An 18,432-nucleotide genomic window follows, 5' to 3' on the forward strand; every position below is an offset into this window, starting at 1 on the left:
GCACAAGAATAATGTGGCTCCGTTGCCCTTTAAAAAGATCCCTCTGGCTGCTAGGTGGAAAATGGACTTTGGGCAAGGAAGGAAGAGTGGAAGCCCGGAGATTATTGCAAGAGATCAGAAAGCTATTGAAATAATTCAGGTGAGAAGTGATGGTGGCTTGGATCAGGGTAGTAGTGTTGTAGGTGGGGCAAGGTGGTTGGATGCTGGGTATAGTTTGAAGATAGAGCCAACTGGACTTGCTAATAGGCCAGACTCTGCTTTGCTTATTTAGCTCCAGGAACTCTTTCACACACAAACATACACACCCCTTAGCTGGCTCTTCCATCCTTACTTGGAGGGCTGAGTTAGAGTGGCAGACTCCAGGGGCACAGTTAAATTGGGGAGTTTCCGGCTGTAGTTGGGCAAAGTAATGTAAGATTCAGTCATTGGGTTTTCCATGAAGTGCCTCCACTTTCCATCATTAGCCCACTTAATGGGCAGGGCCTCTGCCTGCTGTCTCTCTTACCCCGCCTCGCTTCCATAGACCCAGCTATTTATTAGGTCTGTTTGTCCAGATGAGTGCCCTCAGGGGGTGTTGGTGACACCCAAAACAGTCCTGGGTGTTTGGTGTTTGCATTTGATACACAGTAGGGGGCAGCATAATCTGAGGGTGTCATTCCTCAGATCCAGGCCAACAACTTACTCCTGTTTATTTACACAAAACACACTGCAGTCAGATCTGATCCCACAGAATAAGCACACAACACTCTGGCCCTTGGTTGGCCATTTCTGGAGAGCCTGGGAAAGTTCAGGCTAGCCTCACAAACACTCTCAGGCCAGTGGGAGATGGGGAAAGCAAGCAGGGGAGGAGGTGACCCGGTTGGTTCTGGAGTCAGCAGGCTTTGCTCTGTTTGTGTTGTTCAGCATGGGGTGGGGGTGGGGGGTGCATTATAAATGCACCAGCCTCAGAACCACAGGCCTCAGAACCTGGGACTGTACCGGTCCCAAGCAGCTGTGCAAGCCTCACCAAGATGAAGCTGCCGGGCCAGGAGGAGTTTGATGTCTCCAGTGCTTATGAAAACGTGCCCACAGGAGAGCTGGACAGTGGTCCTGGCTCTGGCCCCAGCCCTGATAGCTCCTCAGACACTGACAACAGGGAACTGGGGTTATCCAACGACCCTCTGCTCTTCATTCAGCTGAATGAGCTGCTGGGCTGGCCCCAGGCGCTAGAATGGAGAGAGACAGGCAGGTAAGTGAGAACCAGGCCGATTTTATGGATTCCTTCCCCTCTCCAGCTGGGGCCTCTTCCATGACCCCAGCTCTTCCTGTGGTGGGGTATTCTTACACCCCATCAGGAGTTCCTCTCTGTATCCCATTCCCAGGCCCCCAACCTCCATGATGCTCAGCCTTCTCTGAAGTCTAGTTTTGAATTCCCCAAGACCAAGACAAGGGGTGACTGCCCGCGGAGGGGCACACTATGAACCACTGAGCCCACGAATCCCTTATTGCCCTACCTTCCCTGGCTCTCCTGTGTCCCCACTCCTGGACCTGGGAGAGGTGCTCCCAATAACGCCCTCTCTACCGCAGGTGGGTGCTGTTTGAAGAGAAGGTAGAGGTGGGTGCGGGCCGTTGGAGCGCCCCCCATGTGCCCACCCTGGCACTGCCCAGCCTGCAGGAGCTCCGCAGCCTACTAGCCGAGGGCCTGGTCCTGCTGGACTGTCCAGCTCAAAGCCTCCTGGAGCTCGTGGGTATGCTGGGAGCCTTTGTAGGGAGGATCTCGGCAGCCATGCCACACTTTCCCTAAGATTTTCCCCTAAAGTCTTAGAATTTTCCAGAGCCCACCATACGCACCTTAGGGATTATCCATCCTTATCACGGAGGCAGGTGGAAAAACAGAATGGAGGAGCAAGTTCACTGGCCTCTGCTTTCCCTGAGACTCCCAGAAGGGAGAGGGACCTGGGCAGAAGGGACAGGGGAAGAGTTCGGGGGCAGGGAGCTCTCAGGAAGGGTTGGATCCCCACTTTTGTTTTCCAGAGCAGGTGACCAGACTGGCGTCGCTGAGCCCGGAGCTGAGAGGGCAGCTACAGTCCTTGTTGCTGCAGAGACCTCAGCACCTCATCCAGACCACAAGCACCAGGCCCTGTTGGAGTAAGAGTCTCCTCCCTGGGCCCAGGACCAAAAACCTGGGGTGGGAGGGTCCCAGGTCTCCCCTGCACCTTCCTGGACCAGGAGTGGCCTCAACTCAAACCTCAACCCAGGACCCATGGGCAAGAAGAAATGAGGGTAATAGTTAGGGGAGAGGAATAGAAAGTCTAGAGTCACAACAGCCAGAGCTCTGTGAAGAGGTGCTCTTGGTAGGCTCTGTGCTGGGAGCTTTGCACATGTGTCTCATTTAATCTTTATAAGCACCCTGTGAAGTAGTACCACAATTATCCCCATTTTAGTGATGAGAAAAGTGAGGCTCAGGGGAGGGAAGGGTGTGCTCCACTTTCACAGGTTGTCAGTAGCAAAGCTGGTCAGGGAGCCCTGGTGGATCCATTCCCAAAGCCTGTGCTCTTAATCACTGCAAAATCCTGTTTTAAAGGGTCTGCCCATCCAAGAGAGGCTTTTCATGATGAGGAAGCCCCCCTGAAGGAACAGGTTTGTGACCCTTCCTTGCGCAGGACGGGGAGAGGTATCAGGAATTAACAGGCCCACCTTCCACTGGTCTCCTCATCAGTCAATATCCTGCCAACATCCCTTTCCCCAAATAGCCTCTCATCTCTGTGTCTCCTTGCACCCCCATTCAGCGTCAGAACCCCCTGAGACAGAAGCTGCCTGAAGGGGCTGAGGCAGGGGCCGTGCTGGCAGGAGAGCTGGGCTTTCTGGCACAGCCACTGGGGGCCTTTGTGCGACTGCAGGATCCAGTGGTGCTGGGGCCCCTTACTGAGGTGCCCCTTCCCAGCAGGTGAGGCTGCTGAGGGGGAGTCAGGGATTCAGAAGGGGCAGAGAATAGGAAGTCTCTGGTCCAGTTTTCTTAGGGTGTGTGGGGGATGGTGCTCAGGGGCCTGGGGAGGAAGTAGTGGTCAGGGCTGCAAAGTAGGTGTGCGTGAGTGTGTCTATGAGGGCTGATAGGGAGGTCACAGGTCATGGCTGCCCTCTGGGATAACAGCCAGTGACCCTCTCTGGGGCTTGCTTCCTTCCTCAGATTTTTCTGCCTCTTCCTTGGTCCCTCCACACTGGGAAGGAGCTACCATGAAATGGGCCGGGCAATGGCCATCCTCCTCAGTGACCCGGTGAGCTGGGCAGGTGTGTGTGTATATGTGGATGTGTGTGTGTGTCCGTGCATGCACACACATGCTCATGTCAGTGAGTGTGTGTGTGTGTGTGTGTCTGTGTGTGGACTGCGTGTGTGACAGTACAGCAGTGAGGCAGAGTGTGGCATTATGTCTGGGAGCATGAGGACTGAAGTTTTCTTGGCTACTACTGTAGCCCCGTTGCTTAGCGCGGTGCAGGCAACAGTAGCACCTGATAGTTACTGAATGCATGTATTAATGATTGAATGCTTAAGTGACTTGGCTGCCTATGTGACGCAGGTGTGCCTAGTTTTGAGTCTGTGAAAATGCATGTAAGAGTCCAGATCTGCATGTCCTGCCCCTCTGTGCCTCCCAGCAATTCCAGTGGTCAGCTCGCCGGGCCAGCAACCTTCAAGACCTCCTGGCAGCCCTGGATGCTTTCCTAGAGGAGGTGATACTGCTCCCTCCAGGTCGGTGGGACCCCACAGCGCGGATGCCCCCGCCTAAATGTCGGCCCTCGCAGCACAAAAGGTATCTGAGGTCATCATCCCATATAGATCCTGCCCCACAGTCTTGGGTCAAGTTCCACTGTTGAGGAGAGGGGATCCCAGGAAAGGGATAGGGACTTACTTTGGAACTTGGAGTTCGCCGGCACAGACACGTACAGCCGCCAGGGGGCAGGGCGCAATAAAGTCGGCGCCCAGTCGGTTGGCTATCCTCGATCAAACAGGGTTTCCCTTCTCCTCAGGCTCCCCTCGCAAACGCGGGAGGCCCGGCGTGGGGCCCCGGCTGAGGACAGGCACGGCCACCCGCCGCATGCCCCCAGCCCGGAGTTGCAGCGGACCGGCAGGTGAGGCGACTGCGGTGGGAGCAAGGGTCAGAGTACTGGGAAGGAATGACCAGGCCACAGGGACAGTAGTGGGGTACAGGTGTAGGGTTGTGGGAACCTAGATCATTGACGACCCACGGGCGGGAGGCTGTTTGGGGGCCTTGTCCAGGACGTGCGCCGGAAGGCTTCGTGGTACCCCAGCGACTTCTTGGACGCCCTGCACCCCCAGTGCTTCTCGGCTGTGCTCTACATTTACCTGGCCACCATCACTAACGCCATCACTTTCGGGGGGCTGCTGGGAGAAGCCACCGACGGTGCTCAGGTGGGTGGGGAGGTGTGAGGGGGTGCAGGCGCAAGCTTTGGTGTTCCTCCACCCCTGCCCTTGGCTCTTCCCTGGGTATGGGTGGGCTAGGAGGCTCCCTGGAAGTTTGGGTTCTGTGCTGAGGACTCCAGGGTTCTGTGCTGACAGGATCCCCTGTCGGCTTCTAGGGGGTGCTGGAAAGTTTCCTGGGCACAGCAGTGGCTGGAACTGCCTTCTGCCTGATGGCCGGCCAGCCCCTCACCATCCTCAGCAGCACAGGGCCAGTGCTGGTCTTTGAGCGCCTTCTCTTCTCCTTCAGCAGGTAGGACTTCCTCACTTCACCAGACCTGCACTAACACCCTCAGCCTGGGCCTGGCTGAGTCAGTAGGGGAGGGTGGAATTGTCTGTCTCTAGGGGCACCTGACCTGGGTTAAGGGGGGCGGCAGAACAGCCCTGCCAAGCCCTGCCTGTCTCTCTCCCCCCGCCCCCACCCAGAGATTACAGCCTGGACTACCTGCCCTTCCGCCTGTGGGTAGGCATCTGGGTGGCCACCTTTTGCCTAGCGCTGGTGGCCACGGAGGCCAGCGTGCTGGTACGCTACTTCACCCACTTCACCGAGGAAGGCTTCTGCGCGCTCATCAGCCTCATCTTCATCTATGATGCCGTGAGCAAAATGCTGAGCTTGACCCGTGCCTATCCCATCCAGGGGCCTGGCTCTCCCGCCTATGGATGCTTCTGTCAGTATCCAGACCCTGGAGGTGGGTGAGGGAAATAGGGGAGTTTATTAGCAAGATGAGGGAGGAAAAAGAGGGAAAGGGTCGTCTCTTTGCTATTCCCCATGGTTATGGTCAGCAAAATGCTGAGTATTTATCCAAAAACCAGCAGCACTCTGATTCTGAACCCGTTGAAAACTAAGCCAACAGAGCAGGCCTAACACCATCTTTATTTCTGACAATGCTGATAGAAGAATATGGGATATCCATGGGTGGATGGACTTCCGAACGATGGAATCAAAAGTAGGTAGACTTCCCCACCCAGTCATGGCCACGCTGGCCAGGGACAGTCTTGCCCCAGAGAAGAAGAGTTAAATGCACGCACAGTGCAGACAGCTTACTCCCATGAGGGGGAGGAGGGCCAGGCATGCCCAGCTTCTCCGAAACTCACCAATCAAATAAATCTCTGCTCTTCCCCCGGGTCTGAGTGACTGCCCGGAGAGAAGCTCAGAGCATTACACTTGCACACCTCTCTCCACATGAAAGGAAACTCCAGGATTGGGGAAGAGGTGTCCTCTCAAGAGTGCCAGACTCTGTGCTAGGCATGAACAAAGCTAGTTCTGACCCTGGTAGAAACCCACAGGTTAGTGTGCTCACCCATGGAGACATATGCAGGGCATCTGTTCTGGCCAGTCCTGTGCTGGGCACCAGGGATACAGATAGGTAAGGAATTTGAAGGGGTGAGGGACACACACGAGGCAGTGTCCTGAGGAGCACAGAGATGGCAGCGATTGGAGTCAGCAGGCAGATGAGTTAGAACTAAGAACTCTGGTTCAGTTGGATCCGTGAGATTAGATTAGGCTCCTGAGGGGCTGGAGAAGGTTCCCAGGGGAGGGGCATACCCCCAAATTCTTCTCTGCTTCCCAGGAAATGAGTCTCAGTGGATAAGGACAAAGCCAAAAGACAGAGATGACATCATGAGCACGGTGAGAGCCTGTTCCTAGGAGGGCCTGGGAAAGAAAGGGTGGAGGCCAAAGCAATCAGGGGTTCCTGGCTCTTTCCATCCAGTAAGCTGGAGAAACCTCATAGGTCCCTGATGCCCAGCTATTTGCTATGGCTGGGGACCCTCTGCCCTGGGCCCTTGGTATTTCAGTGTGTGTCAGTAGATGTTTATTCTGCCACCCATAACCTCCCCTCCATACAGGACCTAGGCCTGGTCAATGCATCCTTGCTACCTCCACCTGAGTGTGCCCGGCGGGGAGGCCACCCTCGTGGCCCGGGCTGTCATACAGCCCCAGACATCGCCCTCTTGTCTCTCCTCCTCTTCCTTACCTCTTTCCTCTTTGCCATGGCCCTGAAGCATGTAAAGACAAGCCGCTTCTTCCCCTCCATGGTGAGTGTCACCTCTCTTCCTGTGGGAGAGAACTAGCTCTTGGCCTTGGGTCCTGTCTGCAAACGGGAAGGGGTGCAGAAGGAGTGGGATGGCAGGCCTGAACCTGACTGAGTGTCCACTGTGTGGCCAGATGCGCAAGGTGCTCAGCGACTTCTCCTCAGTCCTGGCCATTCTCCTGGGCTGTGGCCTTGATGCCTTCCTGGGCCTGGCCACCCCGAAGCTCACGGTGCCCAGAGAATTCAAGGTGAGAGCTGGGCGAGGGGAAAGCGGGGCCAGCAAACCCTGGAGGAGGAAGACGCATAGATCCCACACTCTCCTCCTCTAAGCTTCCACTTCATCACTCATAAAATAGAAATTATAATGGCCTCACAGAGCTGTTGTGAGGATGAATGAGGTGCTGCTCCAGACACACAGTGAGCACCGAATACTCGGTAGCTATTATTACATATATGCAGTTAAGAGGATGGGTTCTGGTCAGCCAGCCCTGGGTTTGAGTTCCAGTTCTGCCACTTCCTAGCTGTCTGATCTTAGGCAAGTTAACCCACATTTTTGAGCCTCAATTTATTTGTCTATAAAATGGAAATAATCAATAACAATAGTTCCTACCCCACAGGTTGTTTTGAGGTTTAGAGAGCATAGTGTAAAACACTTATCACAGAGCCAGGACTGGCACATACCAAGATCTCACTATATGTTAGCTACCGTCAGAGGTTCTCCCTGCCCTTGGCATGGCCTTACCCATTCCACCACTTCCCACACTGGTCTTTGACCACCTCCCCACCCCCGGCCCCCTGTTGCCTGCTCTGATCCAGTAAAGCTGGAGCTCCCTCCTAGGGCATGACAGTGCACAAGACAAGGCTTAGCACTGACTTGGCCCCTCGACTTTGCCTGTGCATTTCCACACCTCCCCTCCAGCTTCCCCCAGGACAGGACAGCAGGGGGGACTTTAACTGAGGGAGCCTCAGGGGCTCAGAACCTGAGACAGCAACTGGGGCCCCCTCCCCCACACAGACGCTAGTAATGGGAGCAGACGCAGACACACCCAGCCCTACCCCGGCTCCAGATCCGGGCAGGTCTGAGCCTGAGTTGCCCCACCCTGAATGATGAGGGGTGCCTAGGGAGGAGAGCTCTGTACACTTAGAAGTATGGGCAGTCCTCGTCTACCACCTCCTCGTCTTACAGGGAAAGAGGGACCCTGAGTACCAAAGTCCAGGGCCCCTGGCTCCAGCCCAACCCCCAGGCTGGACCCCTCCTTTTGTCCTCTTTTAAGGCACTGGGATGCTTTGAACCAGCTGTGCACGCACACACACTGCTCCCACCTAGCGTCCAGGGTCTTGGAGGAGGGGGTACAGTAGGGGGGTTAAGGAAGAAAGCCAAGGCTAGGCTGTGCAAGTGAGGTGCTCTTGGGAGACCCTATTCAACCTGTCCATGGGATGCCCTCCCCCAGCCCACACTCCCTGGGCGTGGCTGGCTGGTGTCACCTTTTGGAACCAACCCCTGGTGGCTGAGTGTGGCAGCCGCGCTGCCTGCCCTGCTGCTGTCTATCCTCATCTTCATGGACCAGCAGATCACAGCAGTCATCCTCAACCGTGCCGAATACAGACTGCGGGTAAGGCCTGCCGGCTAAAGCCCTAGGCCCCTGGACCAAGGGACAGAAGCCCCAGGGTGGGTTCCAGGCCCCCCCTCCTACCCCAGGGGACTAGCCTCGGCTAGCTTCATCCTCACTGCCCATCACTATCTGCAGAAGGGAGCTGGCTTCCACCTGGACCTCTTCTGTGTGGCGATGTTGATGCTGCTCACATCAGTACTTGGGCTGCCCTGGTATGTCTCCACCACTGTCATCTCCCTGGCCCACATGGATAGTCTTCGGAGAGAGAGCAGAGCCTGTGCTCCAGGGGAGTCCCCCAGCTTCCTTGGCATCAGGTGAGGCCAACGTTCAGGAGGCTGGTATGAGAGGTGGGCAGCAAGGTGGGGTAATGGGGACTAGGCAGTTACTTGGGCAGCTTAAATTCTAAGCTGGTGACTCTCTCGCTGCTCCATGATTACTGCAGCGGGGTGAATAGGTGGGTTCTGGGCTCTGAGATGGGTGTGTCAGATCTTCCCTCTCTTCCTTCAGCCTAGGACTGGGAGGGCCCTCGAGAAGGGTATCATTGAAGTAAGGGCAGAGGCGGCCAGGGCTGAGGAGCGTGAGGTGCCACCTAATAATCCCCGCTCAGTGTAGACAAAGTAACCATCACAAAAATAATTTTGGAACTGTTGGAAACAATCTGTCCAAAGTATGTGAAATCAACTTTGGAAACTGTGAAATGAAAGTCTTTATGGCAGTGTAAAAATTGCTAATTTTCCATCAAAAAAAAAAAAAGCAACTATGAGCTTGTACCAATGGAGAGGCCTGGGACCCCCATATTGAAGTGCCCTGCCCCTTCCTCTCCACCAGTTTTTCACACCAAGATAAGGCCCGCTCCCTGCCAGGTGACTATTGGGGGATCCCTCCATTTCCCTCCTGCCAGCATCTGTAGTGCTGTCTGGCTTGTGTCTCCAGCCTGGGAACCACGGGGGCCCACCCAGACCCTGGCTAACTCCTCCTTCTCCCCACAGGGAGCAGAGGCTCACAGGCCTCGTGGTGTTCATCCTCACAGGAATCTCCATTTTCCTGGCACCTGTGCTCAAGGTACATTTGTTAGACAGGCTGGCATCGGGGGCAGGGCGGTAAGAATAAATACAGCAAGAACCGACACTGGCTGAACACTTACTGCTCGCCTGGCACTGGGTGCAATTTCCCCATACCTAGTCTCATTCAATCTGCACATTAACCCGGAGAGGCCTATGTCCTTTACGAATAAGGAACCTCAAGGTTACAAAGACCACCAAGAGAATAGTTTCTCAGGTGTGTCAGAGAATTCAAACTCTTCCCCGGTGGGCTTTCTACTCAGTGGACAGGGGGCAGGCATGCCACCACGCCCTGGGGGCCAAGCGCTGCCGTTGCTCCAGCCTCCCAACAAGCCTTAGACTCAGGTGTGATCGTCACCCCAGAAAAAGTTTGAGGCAAAAGCCCTTCACGTCTCCCTCACCAGATGTTTATAGAACATATGCTGCGTGCAAAACTCGGCTAGGCACCTGGGAGAAGTCTGCATGGGGGGCAGGGGGAGGAAAGTATTGAAAAGGAACATGGAACCAAGCGCCCATCAGCAACACTTACACCAACAAAAATTAAGTAACAAGTAACAGCAGAAAGGTCCAACAGCCAAGACAGCAACACAGTCAAGGAGGGCGTGGAGAATGGCACACAGGAGTCACCGGCAGGACCATGAGACGCTAGGGGAGGGAAAGGTCACGGAGGTTGGGTGAGAGTGGAGTAGTTGACGGAGCCAGATGGACCGGATCAGCTGCTTACTGAGTAGGTGACTCTCGTTCGGCAGATATTAACTGAGTGTAAACCATATGCCAAGCACTGTCCCAGGGACTGGGGACAGAGTGGTGATCAAAAGAGATCATCTCCTTGCAGTCTGGTGAGAGGAGGCAGATAAAACAAAATACATAAAATAAATAAATAAATAAATAGGATGATTTCAGACAGTGATCACTTCTATGAAAAGTAAAAGAGGCAAAGGTGATTATGGGCGCCAGGGGTCTACTTTAGATGGGAGGATCAGGGAAGACCTTTCTGGGGTCTTCTGGGGTGGGGGGGTGTCATGAGATGAGTACTGAGAAGCATGAGTAGTGAGAAGTCAGGGTATTTTAGGTGGAAGGAAATAGCAAAGCAAAAGGCCGTGCAAGGGGCAGAAATAAAGTTGGGCATGCTGAAGGAAGGAACAGAGAGAGAGAGAACAGAGAGGAAAGTGATAGACAAGATTGGGAGAGGAAAGTGATAGACAAGATTGGAGAGGTCGGCCAGGTAACGGACAAGTTACCGGTAGTTTCTCTGAGATCCCATTTCCCCATCTGTAAAATGGAGACATTTATAGAATTGACCTCAGCTGAGTGATGTGATGATTCAATGAGATCAGCCATGCACAGCGGGAAAGGCAGGGATGGACCTGAGTAGGCTTAGATGCTGGACGCTGGGGTGGGGGCCTAAGGGAGGCACCCGGGCAGCTGGCAGAGATGAACTCCTTTGCCAGCACTCCGCTTCTTCCTACCAGTTCGTCCCGATGCCTGTGCTCTATGGCATCTTCCTGTACATGGGAGTGGCAGCAATTAGCAGCATCCAGGTGAGCCCATTAAAATCAAGATGCAACCCCAATCCTTCTCCTTTTCTTTCCTGCTGGTCTTCCTGCCTGTGCTTGCCAATTCCCCTCCTGTCCTCTTTTCCTGCTTGTCCTGGGTACAGGGACTCTGCTGCCATGCTCTGGGTGAGGAGGCGGCAAGGGAGTCTTCTGACCGCTCCCAATGCTGAGCTGTAATAGCTGACAGTGACACTCTTCTGGCTACCTGAGTACCTTGCTTTCTTCCTTCTCTTGTTCCCCAGTTCATGAAGAGGGTGCAGCTGTTATTGATTCCAGCCAAACACCAGCCAGACCTCCTGCTCTTGAGGCATGTGCCTCTGAGCAGGGTTCACCTCTTCACAGCCATCCAGCTTGCCTGCCTGGGTCTGCTTTGGATAGTCAAGTCTACCCCTGCAGCCATCATCTTCCCCATCATGGTGACTCAGGGTTGGGTGGTATCCTTAGGGTTCTTGGGAGACTCTGAGCCTGGGAGGGTGGGTAAGGCCTCCACGAGAGGAAGTCTCTTCCTTCTCTCACTTGCCCTGGCTCTGCCTGGTTGGGAATCCTAAGACAAAGAGAGATGGCCAAGGGATGCCTACAGATGGGCTAGGCCTGGGATACCTGATTCAATTCCTTTCCCAACCTCTGTGGGCTGATGAACCACAGGTAGGGGTATAAAGCCCAGAAAAAAAACTGAGGCCCTGGGAAAGGCGAAAGGCAATGCTGTCACTTGTTACTCAGTGAGGTGATAACACAGGTGGTTTCTGGCCTTGTTCTTACTCACTGAGGAAGTTAAGAGCCATGGGCTTTGTAGTAAGACCAACCACATCCCAGCTATGAAGTTCCTAATCTCTCATGGCCTCAGTTTCCTTCTCTGTACAATGGGAATAATTACTATTATTATATCTACCTTGTAGGGCTATGTTAGCATTCAGTGAAATGATACACAATGCCTAGGAAGTGCTGAATAGATGTTACTATTGTAAGTGTTCCTGCTGCTGAAACCTTGGGCTTTGTTTCTATCCCTGCAGTTGCTGGGCCTGGTCGGGGTCCGAAAGGCACTGGAGTGGGTCTTCTCACCACAGGAACTCCTCTGGTTAGATGAGATGATGCCTGAGAAGGAGACGAGCATGCATGAGAAGGGGCTGGAGCCAGAGTACTCATTCAGTGGAAGTGACAGTAAAGATGTGAGCTCCAGTATGGGTCCTCTCAGGAGAAGGGGGCAGGAGTGGGAGAGCACACTTGTCCGGGAGTTATCCTTAAAGTCTACTAGCTCTGTTAAGCCTGAAGATCTGACCAGTCGTCACTCCTCTTAACTCTGCATTGACACAGAACACTGAAGGGCTGAGGGAAATCTTTCTTCTTAGGGCAGGAGCCCTGGTTTATGAGCCCATGGCGGCGGGAAGGGCTGGGGACAAAGCTCTAGTGGACTTTTTCTCAACCCTGATCTTTGTCTTTGTCTCAATGTGGGTTTATATTCTTTCGCCCTCTGGGTCTCTTTCTCTCCTCTCTCTCTCTCTCTCTCCTCTCTCTCTCTCTCTCTCTCTCTCTCTCTCTCTTTCTCTCTTTCTCCCTCTCCGTCTCTCCCCAGCTCATCTTGGGATCTCTATTCTACAGTTAGAGTTGATGTATCAGCCGAAGGCTCCAGAAATCAACATCTCTGTGAATTAGCTGGAGTAGGGGTCTGTGGAGACACCAGGAGACTGAGCATGAGGTGAGGGTGTGAGGGACATGCTCCTGGAGTTGAGGGTGGGGGTGGGGGCTCAGACCTTGGAAACCTCCAGTGTGTTGACCAGCCCTGTTTTCTCTTCATGCTTCATGGGTTTCTCATGAACCCCAGAGTCGGAGAGGGGGTGTAACAGACTCTTCAGAGGGAAGAAGGAAACAAGTGAGGGGTACCTGGGCTTGGCTCCCTGTGGCACTGAAGTCTGGCCAGTAGAGGGAGCTCAAGGTCACACCAAACTGGATGTGGCGTTTGGGAGGTGGGGAAGGGAAGAGTGTGATGACAAAAGAATGGGGAAGAGAGGGAGGAAAGATGTCTTCCAGCTGCTTTCCTTTGCCTCTGGAGGCTCCTCCCGGGGCTGCTGAGAACCACACTCCTGACAAGTGGAGGGACTCTCTGTCACTTGCTCTCTCTGCCATTCCTTCTGGGCACAGGAACTCTGCTGCCATGCTTTAGGTGAAGAGGGGGAGTCTTCTGACTGCCCCCCGCCCCCCAATGCTGGTCTTTACTAGCCAATAGTGACACTCTTCAGGCTACCTATTCACCCATTTATCAAAACATTTTCTGAGGACTTATGGAGTATCTAGATACTAGAGACAGAATGGTTAAAACAATCATGGTCCCTGACCTCAGGAAGTTAGAATTCCAGTGGAAAGACAAGCAGGCACCCGTTAGAGTGGGATAGTGCTGGGTGAGGGAAAGCACAGGCTGCGTGGGCAGAGGCCTCTATGCCCTTGGCGGGTGGTAAATGTGGGGTGGTGGGAGTTGGGAAGGCTTCCAAGACGAAGTGGTCCATAATTTGAAATCTGAAGAACGAGTAGAAGCTAGCCAGGACAAACTGAGGGTGGCAGCATATGCAAAGCCTGGCATTCCCGCCCCCCCCCCCCCCTCAGCTGAACTCTCCTCTGGGCCACACAACACCCTCCTCTCCATGCCTCTCGGAGCCCAAGGGCCCCCACCACTTGCCATAGAAAATTCTAGGGGCTAGAGGGAGAAAAGACAATTCGACAGCTGGCCCAGAACAAGATCCGCTGGGCTTTGCCCTGTTCTTTGCCCTTCTGTGTCTCTGAGCACTTGCTCTGACCCCACCACATCTTCTCAGTTCACAGGTGTTTACTCAGGAAGTCAGGACATTGTTGGCCTTTGCCTTAACTGCAAGATGTGCAGTCAGCTGGGAACTTGGAACAATGGATCAAGACGGGAAGGCAGTTGGCCAAGATCTCAGCCACCCTCCTGAGCCGGGTGGAGAGTCACAGGGAACAAGCAGGTTTGCTCTGTGGTTAGGAAAGACTGATAAGCCAGTGGAACTGACCAGGCCCCATTCACTCTCTACCGCATTAAAGGGACGGGAGTCCAGAAGCCCTTCCCATTTGGAAACTTCTGTCCTCACAAATTTTCTTTTACAGAAGAGGGGGGTTGTTAGGGAACTCTTTTTGCCTTGCAAGAGAGAGAAAAAGTTCCTCTTTCCAAAAGAAGTATTCCTCTATTTGAAACAGTTTTTCTTCACATATAAAAATAATCTGTTTTTTTTTACCACAAAAGTAAATGAGATTACTGGCAAAATATATACAGAAATGTACAATTTGAAATGAAACCATCCTAGAGATAACCAGTGTTCACACTTTAATGTATATTGTTCAGATTTATTCCAATGGATACATTAATATTTTTATTAAAATGGGATTACACTGTTGAGTTCTACAACATGCTTGTCATTGAATATGCATTGGATATTTTCCCCATGTTAGTATATATATAATATATATACATATATATTATACATGTAATATATGTATTATATATCATTCTTTTTGTCATTTGCATAGAATAAATAACCTTGTAAACTGAAAAGGATATCTTAAATACAAAAGAGTATATAAAATGTTTTCTGCAAAAGCAAGAATTTCTCCAGAGTATAATATACCTAGGAATGAAATTAAGGAGTAACAATAAAAAGAACACTTGTGTATCCAACACTCAGGTTAAGAAATAAGATATTTCTAGTACTTCACAAGTCCCTCTGTATGTTCCTCCCAGATTCCATACCCAATTCCAGGTAAACACTATCTAAATTCTATGGTAATTATTTTATTGCTTTTCCTTATAGTTTTAACATCTATTTATGTACCCTTATGTATTTATTATTTGGCCTATTTCTGAATGCTATATAAATGGAATCATAGTGTATGAATTCTTCTGTGACTGCTTCTTCACTCCACATTGTTTTGAGAATCAATCACGTGGAGGCAGGCAGCTGTAGTTCTTCATTTCCACTGCTGTATTGCATGCCACTGTAAGACTACACCACAGTTCAATTACCCACTTCTCTGTTGACTCACTGGTGAAGCCCTCTGAACCTGGCCCTTGCTTGTGGAAAGCTGAAGTTGATTCAATTTCTTTAATGATTATAGGATTTTTTTTAATTAAAGACCTTTATTTAGAGCAGTTTTAGGTGCAAATTCCAGGATTCTCAGGCTCTTTATGTCTTCTTTAGCCAGTTGTGGTGAATTGTATTTTTTTAGGAATCTATTAATTTTATTCAGTTTTCATATTTATTGACATAAAGTTATTATAATCTTTATGTTGCTTAATCTATGCAGCACATTAGCTATTTAGATATGGTCCCCTTATCATTTTTAATTTTATTGTACATTCTCTTTTTTGTTCTTAATTACTCTTGCCAGAAGTTAGTCTATCTATTAGGATTTTCAAATAACTAACTTTGGCTTTGTTGATCTGCTCTATTGAATATTTTCTACTTCATTAATTTCTGCTCTTTATTAGTTCCTTCCATTTCTCTGGGTTTATTCTGTTGTTTTTCTAACTTCTTAGTCATTATTTTGAGCCTTAGTTATTTCCTAATTTAAGCACTACTGCTATAGTTTCCTTCAAAGTAACCACTTTACTTGCATCTCACACTTTTGATATAGTGTTCTCATGACCATTTATTTCTAAGTATGTTCTCATTTTTACTATGATTTCCTCTTTAACCCAAAAGTTAAGCGTATTTTTAATATTTTCAAACATATGTTTTTCCCCACTTAATTATATTTTTGTAACTGATTTCTAACTGCATTTAGAGATTTCTAGGGCTCACTTTATGGCCCTACAAATTTTCGTAAATGTTCCATGTGTGGTCGAAAATGTTTATTCTCCAATTTGGGGGAGCAATTTTCTATCTATTTCTATTAGGCCAGGCTACTAATTGTGCTGTTCATAATGTTCTATATATTTCATGACTTTTTGGGGGTTTGTTTCAACTATCAAATACTGGAGGATGTATGTTAATATAATGAAAGTCAATATCTCCTTGTAGATTTGTTAATTTTTGCTTTTATGTATTTTTAAAAGCTGTGTTATTTGCTTTGTAGTGTAGAATTGGGTGCTTTGTAGTTTAAATTGTTATATCTTCCTGGTTAATTGACCTTTTTCTATTTTGTAATGGTCTTACTTTGTAGTGACCAGTAATGCTTTCTGCTTAAAAGTTATTTGGTCTGCTAGCAGTATAGTTAAATTGGTTTTCTTTTGGTTAGAATTTACCTATATTACATATTTATATTCTTTGACTTTTAGTCTGTGTTCTTATATTTTATATGCAAACTATAACTAGCACATAGCCAGATTTAGGTTTTCTTTTTTTTAAATACAATTTGACAATCCAGCTTTTGGCTAGAGAACTCAATACATTTACATTTAGAGTAATTACTGATATATTTGGTTTTGTTTTATTTGGTTTCCTATCGTCCTGTTTTTTGTTTCCCAACACTCTAGATTTTTGTCTTGCCTTCTTTTGGATTGATTTAGCTATTTTTGTCTTTTATTTTTCTTTTCCATTTTCCTCCCTGTACTCATTTGGGACATGAGAAAAAGGGAAATCAAGGATGACTCCAATGTTTTTGGCCTACACAACAGGGAGAATGGACTTGCCGTCAACTGAGTTCATATTTTGTGATTTTAAGTATGGTGCCATTTAGAAAATTAAGTAGAGATGTCAAATAGGCAGCTGGACATGAAAATCTATAAAGTTCATGGGGGGACATCTGTGTATCAGTGATAAAAATGTGTACGTTTAGTAATATCAAAATTATATTTAAAACAGACTAGATAAGATTGCCAAGGGACTGGACATAGTTAGAGATCCAAGGACCAAATCTGAGAACACTCCAATATTAAGAGGTAGGAGGTTGAGGAGCAACCAGGAAAGGAGGAGACTGAGGAATGGGTGTGACATGGAAGCCAAAACCAGGAGAACATGGTGTCATTCTTGAAATAAAATATTTCAAGAAGAAGTGTTTCTGGCTACAGTTAGTTTTGGGGTCATTCTAACTCCTTACTTTTGTGCCAGTTCATTTATGAATTTTAAAGTTAAAAATTATACTCAATGGGTGGCCGGTTAGCTCAGTTGGTTAGTGCGTGGTGCTGGTAGCACCAAGGTTGCTGGTTTGATCCCCACATGGGCCACTGTGAGCTGCGCTCTCCTTAAAAAAATTAAAAAAAGTTATACTCAACCTAGCATTTTAATTTTTTTAGTTAGGAAGGTTGTTCAGAAATTTTGATCCATACAATGACAGAAATGGAAATTCTGATCTTTTCTATGTTATAAAGAAGGATCCTAAGATGATAGTCTAACTACTGACAGAGAAATACATATCAAAAGTATTTAAATTTAGATAATTGTATATTTTATTAATTTCAACAGCATCTACATATTGTTTAAAACATCTTCATTTAGACATTCAACAAATACTTATTGAACATCGATAATGTCCTATCAGGTAAGGTTTCTGACTTTGTGGAGTTTACATTATAGTGAACAAGAGAAGGAACAAGAAAAAAAAAATAATAATCTCAGATAATGGTAAGTACTCTATGGAATTGGGAGAAGACATTACTTAAGATGGATGTTCAGGGAAAGCCTCTCTGAGGAGGTGACTTTTAAGCTGAGACCTGAGTGACAAGGAATCAGCCAAATTATCATCTGCCTGCAGGAAAGGCATGGTAAACACATACATGAATTTAAATTCTCTACTGTCCCTAGATTGGGAACCCCTGTTATAAGGGAAAGATTTTAAGGTCAATACTGGCTTCAAACTTAGCCCTTAGCTTGCTCAGTCCAGGCCATATGAGCCTGAGATAGTCCTTTCCTGGCTCTCACCCACTGGCTTCAGTTTTCTGTCAGTAAAATAGGGCCAAAAGCCTAGATTCTAGAGTGTTGCAAGGGTTAATTGATGCCTGTAACATTCTTTAAGATCTTTAGATGAAAGACAGGGCTCTACAGAGGGTTATTAGAGCCTCCCAAGCCCCAGGGAAAAACTCTTTATATCAGTAACCTAGGCCCTCTCCTCTCCAGTCAGTAGCTGTGAGACAATGGTTCTCAAACTTCTGTGGGCATTAGAATCAAAAGTTGTTATAATGTGAACTCCTTAGGTTCTTTGCCTGAGATTCTGGGTTCTTGTCTTCTTGTTTGTGTTCTTCTGTGGCCTGTCCAGTGCCTCATGCTTCCCAACACTCTAGATTTTTGTCGTTGCAAATGGACCTGCACTTGTATATGAATACACACACACACGGTGCCAAAAAAAAAGTATACACATTTTAAGAAAGGAAAACCATATTAAAATTGTAATACTCAATAGATACCCATAACAAAAGATGAATACAAGTCACGTCTGACTTCTGCAGTTACAAGAGGTGCTCAAAGTGGTTAGCATCAGCGTAATTTGAATACAGTTTTTTCCTTTCTTAAACTGTGTATACATTTTTTGGCACCCTCTGTATATACTGGGGGTGCTAAAAAATGTATACAAGTAGACACTTTGGTCAATGTTGCTCAAGCAGTAGTTTGTCATAATCAGAAGTGTCTGAACCCTGATAGTAATCACTTTGTATTCATCTTTTGTTATTGGTATATATTGGTATATTGGTATATATTGGTATATATTGAGTAATACAATTTTGAAAGTCTTTTCCTTTCTTAAAATATGTATACATATTTTTGGCACCCTCTGTATGTACAC

At 48.9% G+C, this 18,432-nt stretch overlaps 1 protein-coding gene across 1 annotated transcript; it reads left to right on the forward strand.

Annotated features, from left to right (window-relative positions):
* Positions 1-1,010: 1,010 nt before the first annotated feature.
* On the forward strand, positions 1,011-13,743 carry SLC4A9 (solute carrier family 4 member 9). The gene is made up of 22 exons (XM_033096531.1): positions 1,011-1,228; positions 1,567-1,727; positions 2,014-2,127; positions 2,564-2,619; positions 2,769-2,926; positions 3,167-3,254; positions 3,631-3,785; positions 4,003-4,104; positions 4,231-4,405; positions 4,573-4,706; positions 4,880-5,142; positions 6,025-6,083; positions 6,302-6,490; positions 6,621-6,734; positions 7,938-8,099; positions 8,235-8,413; positions 9,089-9,161; positions 10,633-10,701; positions 10,959-11,132; positions 11,727-11,882; positions 12,313-12,409; positions 13,521-13,743. Exons 1-21 carry the CDS (start codon positions 1,011-1,013, stop codon positions 12,364-12,366), a joined length of 2,853 nt encoding a protein of 950 aa, XP_032952422.1. The 3' UTR covers positions 12,367-12,409; positions 13,521-13,743.
* The last annotated feature ends 4,689 nt before the right edge of the window (positions 13,744-18,432 follow it).

This window comes from Rhinolophus ferrumequinum, chromosome 24 (assembly GCF_004115265.2).
Source record: "Rhinolophus ferrumequinum isolate MPI-CBG mRhiFer1 chromosome 24, mRhiFer1_v1.p, whole genome shotgun sequence".
Classification (NCBI taxonomy): domain Eukaryota; kingdom Metazoa; phylum Chordata; class Mammalia; order Chiroptera; family Rhinolophidae; genus Rhinolophus; species Rhinolophus ferrumequinum.

Coding starts and splice junctions, on each gene's coding strand:
- SLC4A9 (XM_033096531.1), top strand. CDS start 1,011: ATGAAGCTGCCGGGCCAGGAGGAGTTTGATGTCTCCAGTGCTTATGAA. Junction 1,229..1,566: donor GAATGGAGAGAGACAGGCAG/GTAAGTGAGAAC, acceptor TCTCTACCGCAG/GTGGGTGCTGTTTGAAGAGA. Junction 11,133..11,726: donor CCATCATCTTCCCCATCATG/GTGACTCAGGGT, acceptor CTATCCCTGCAG/TTGCTGGGCCTGGTCGGGGT.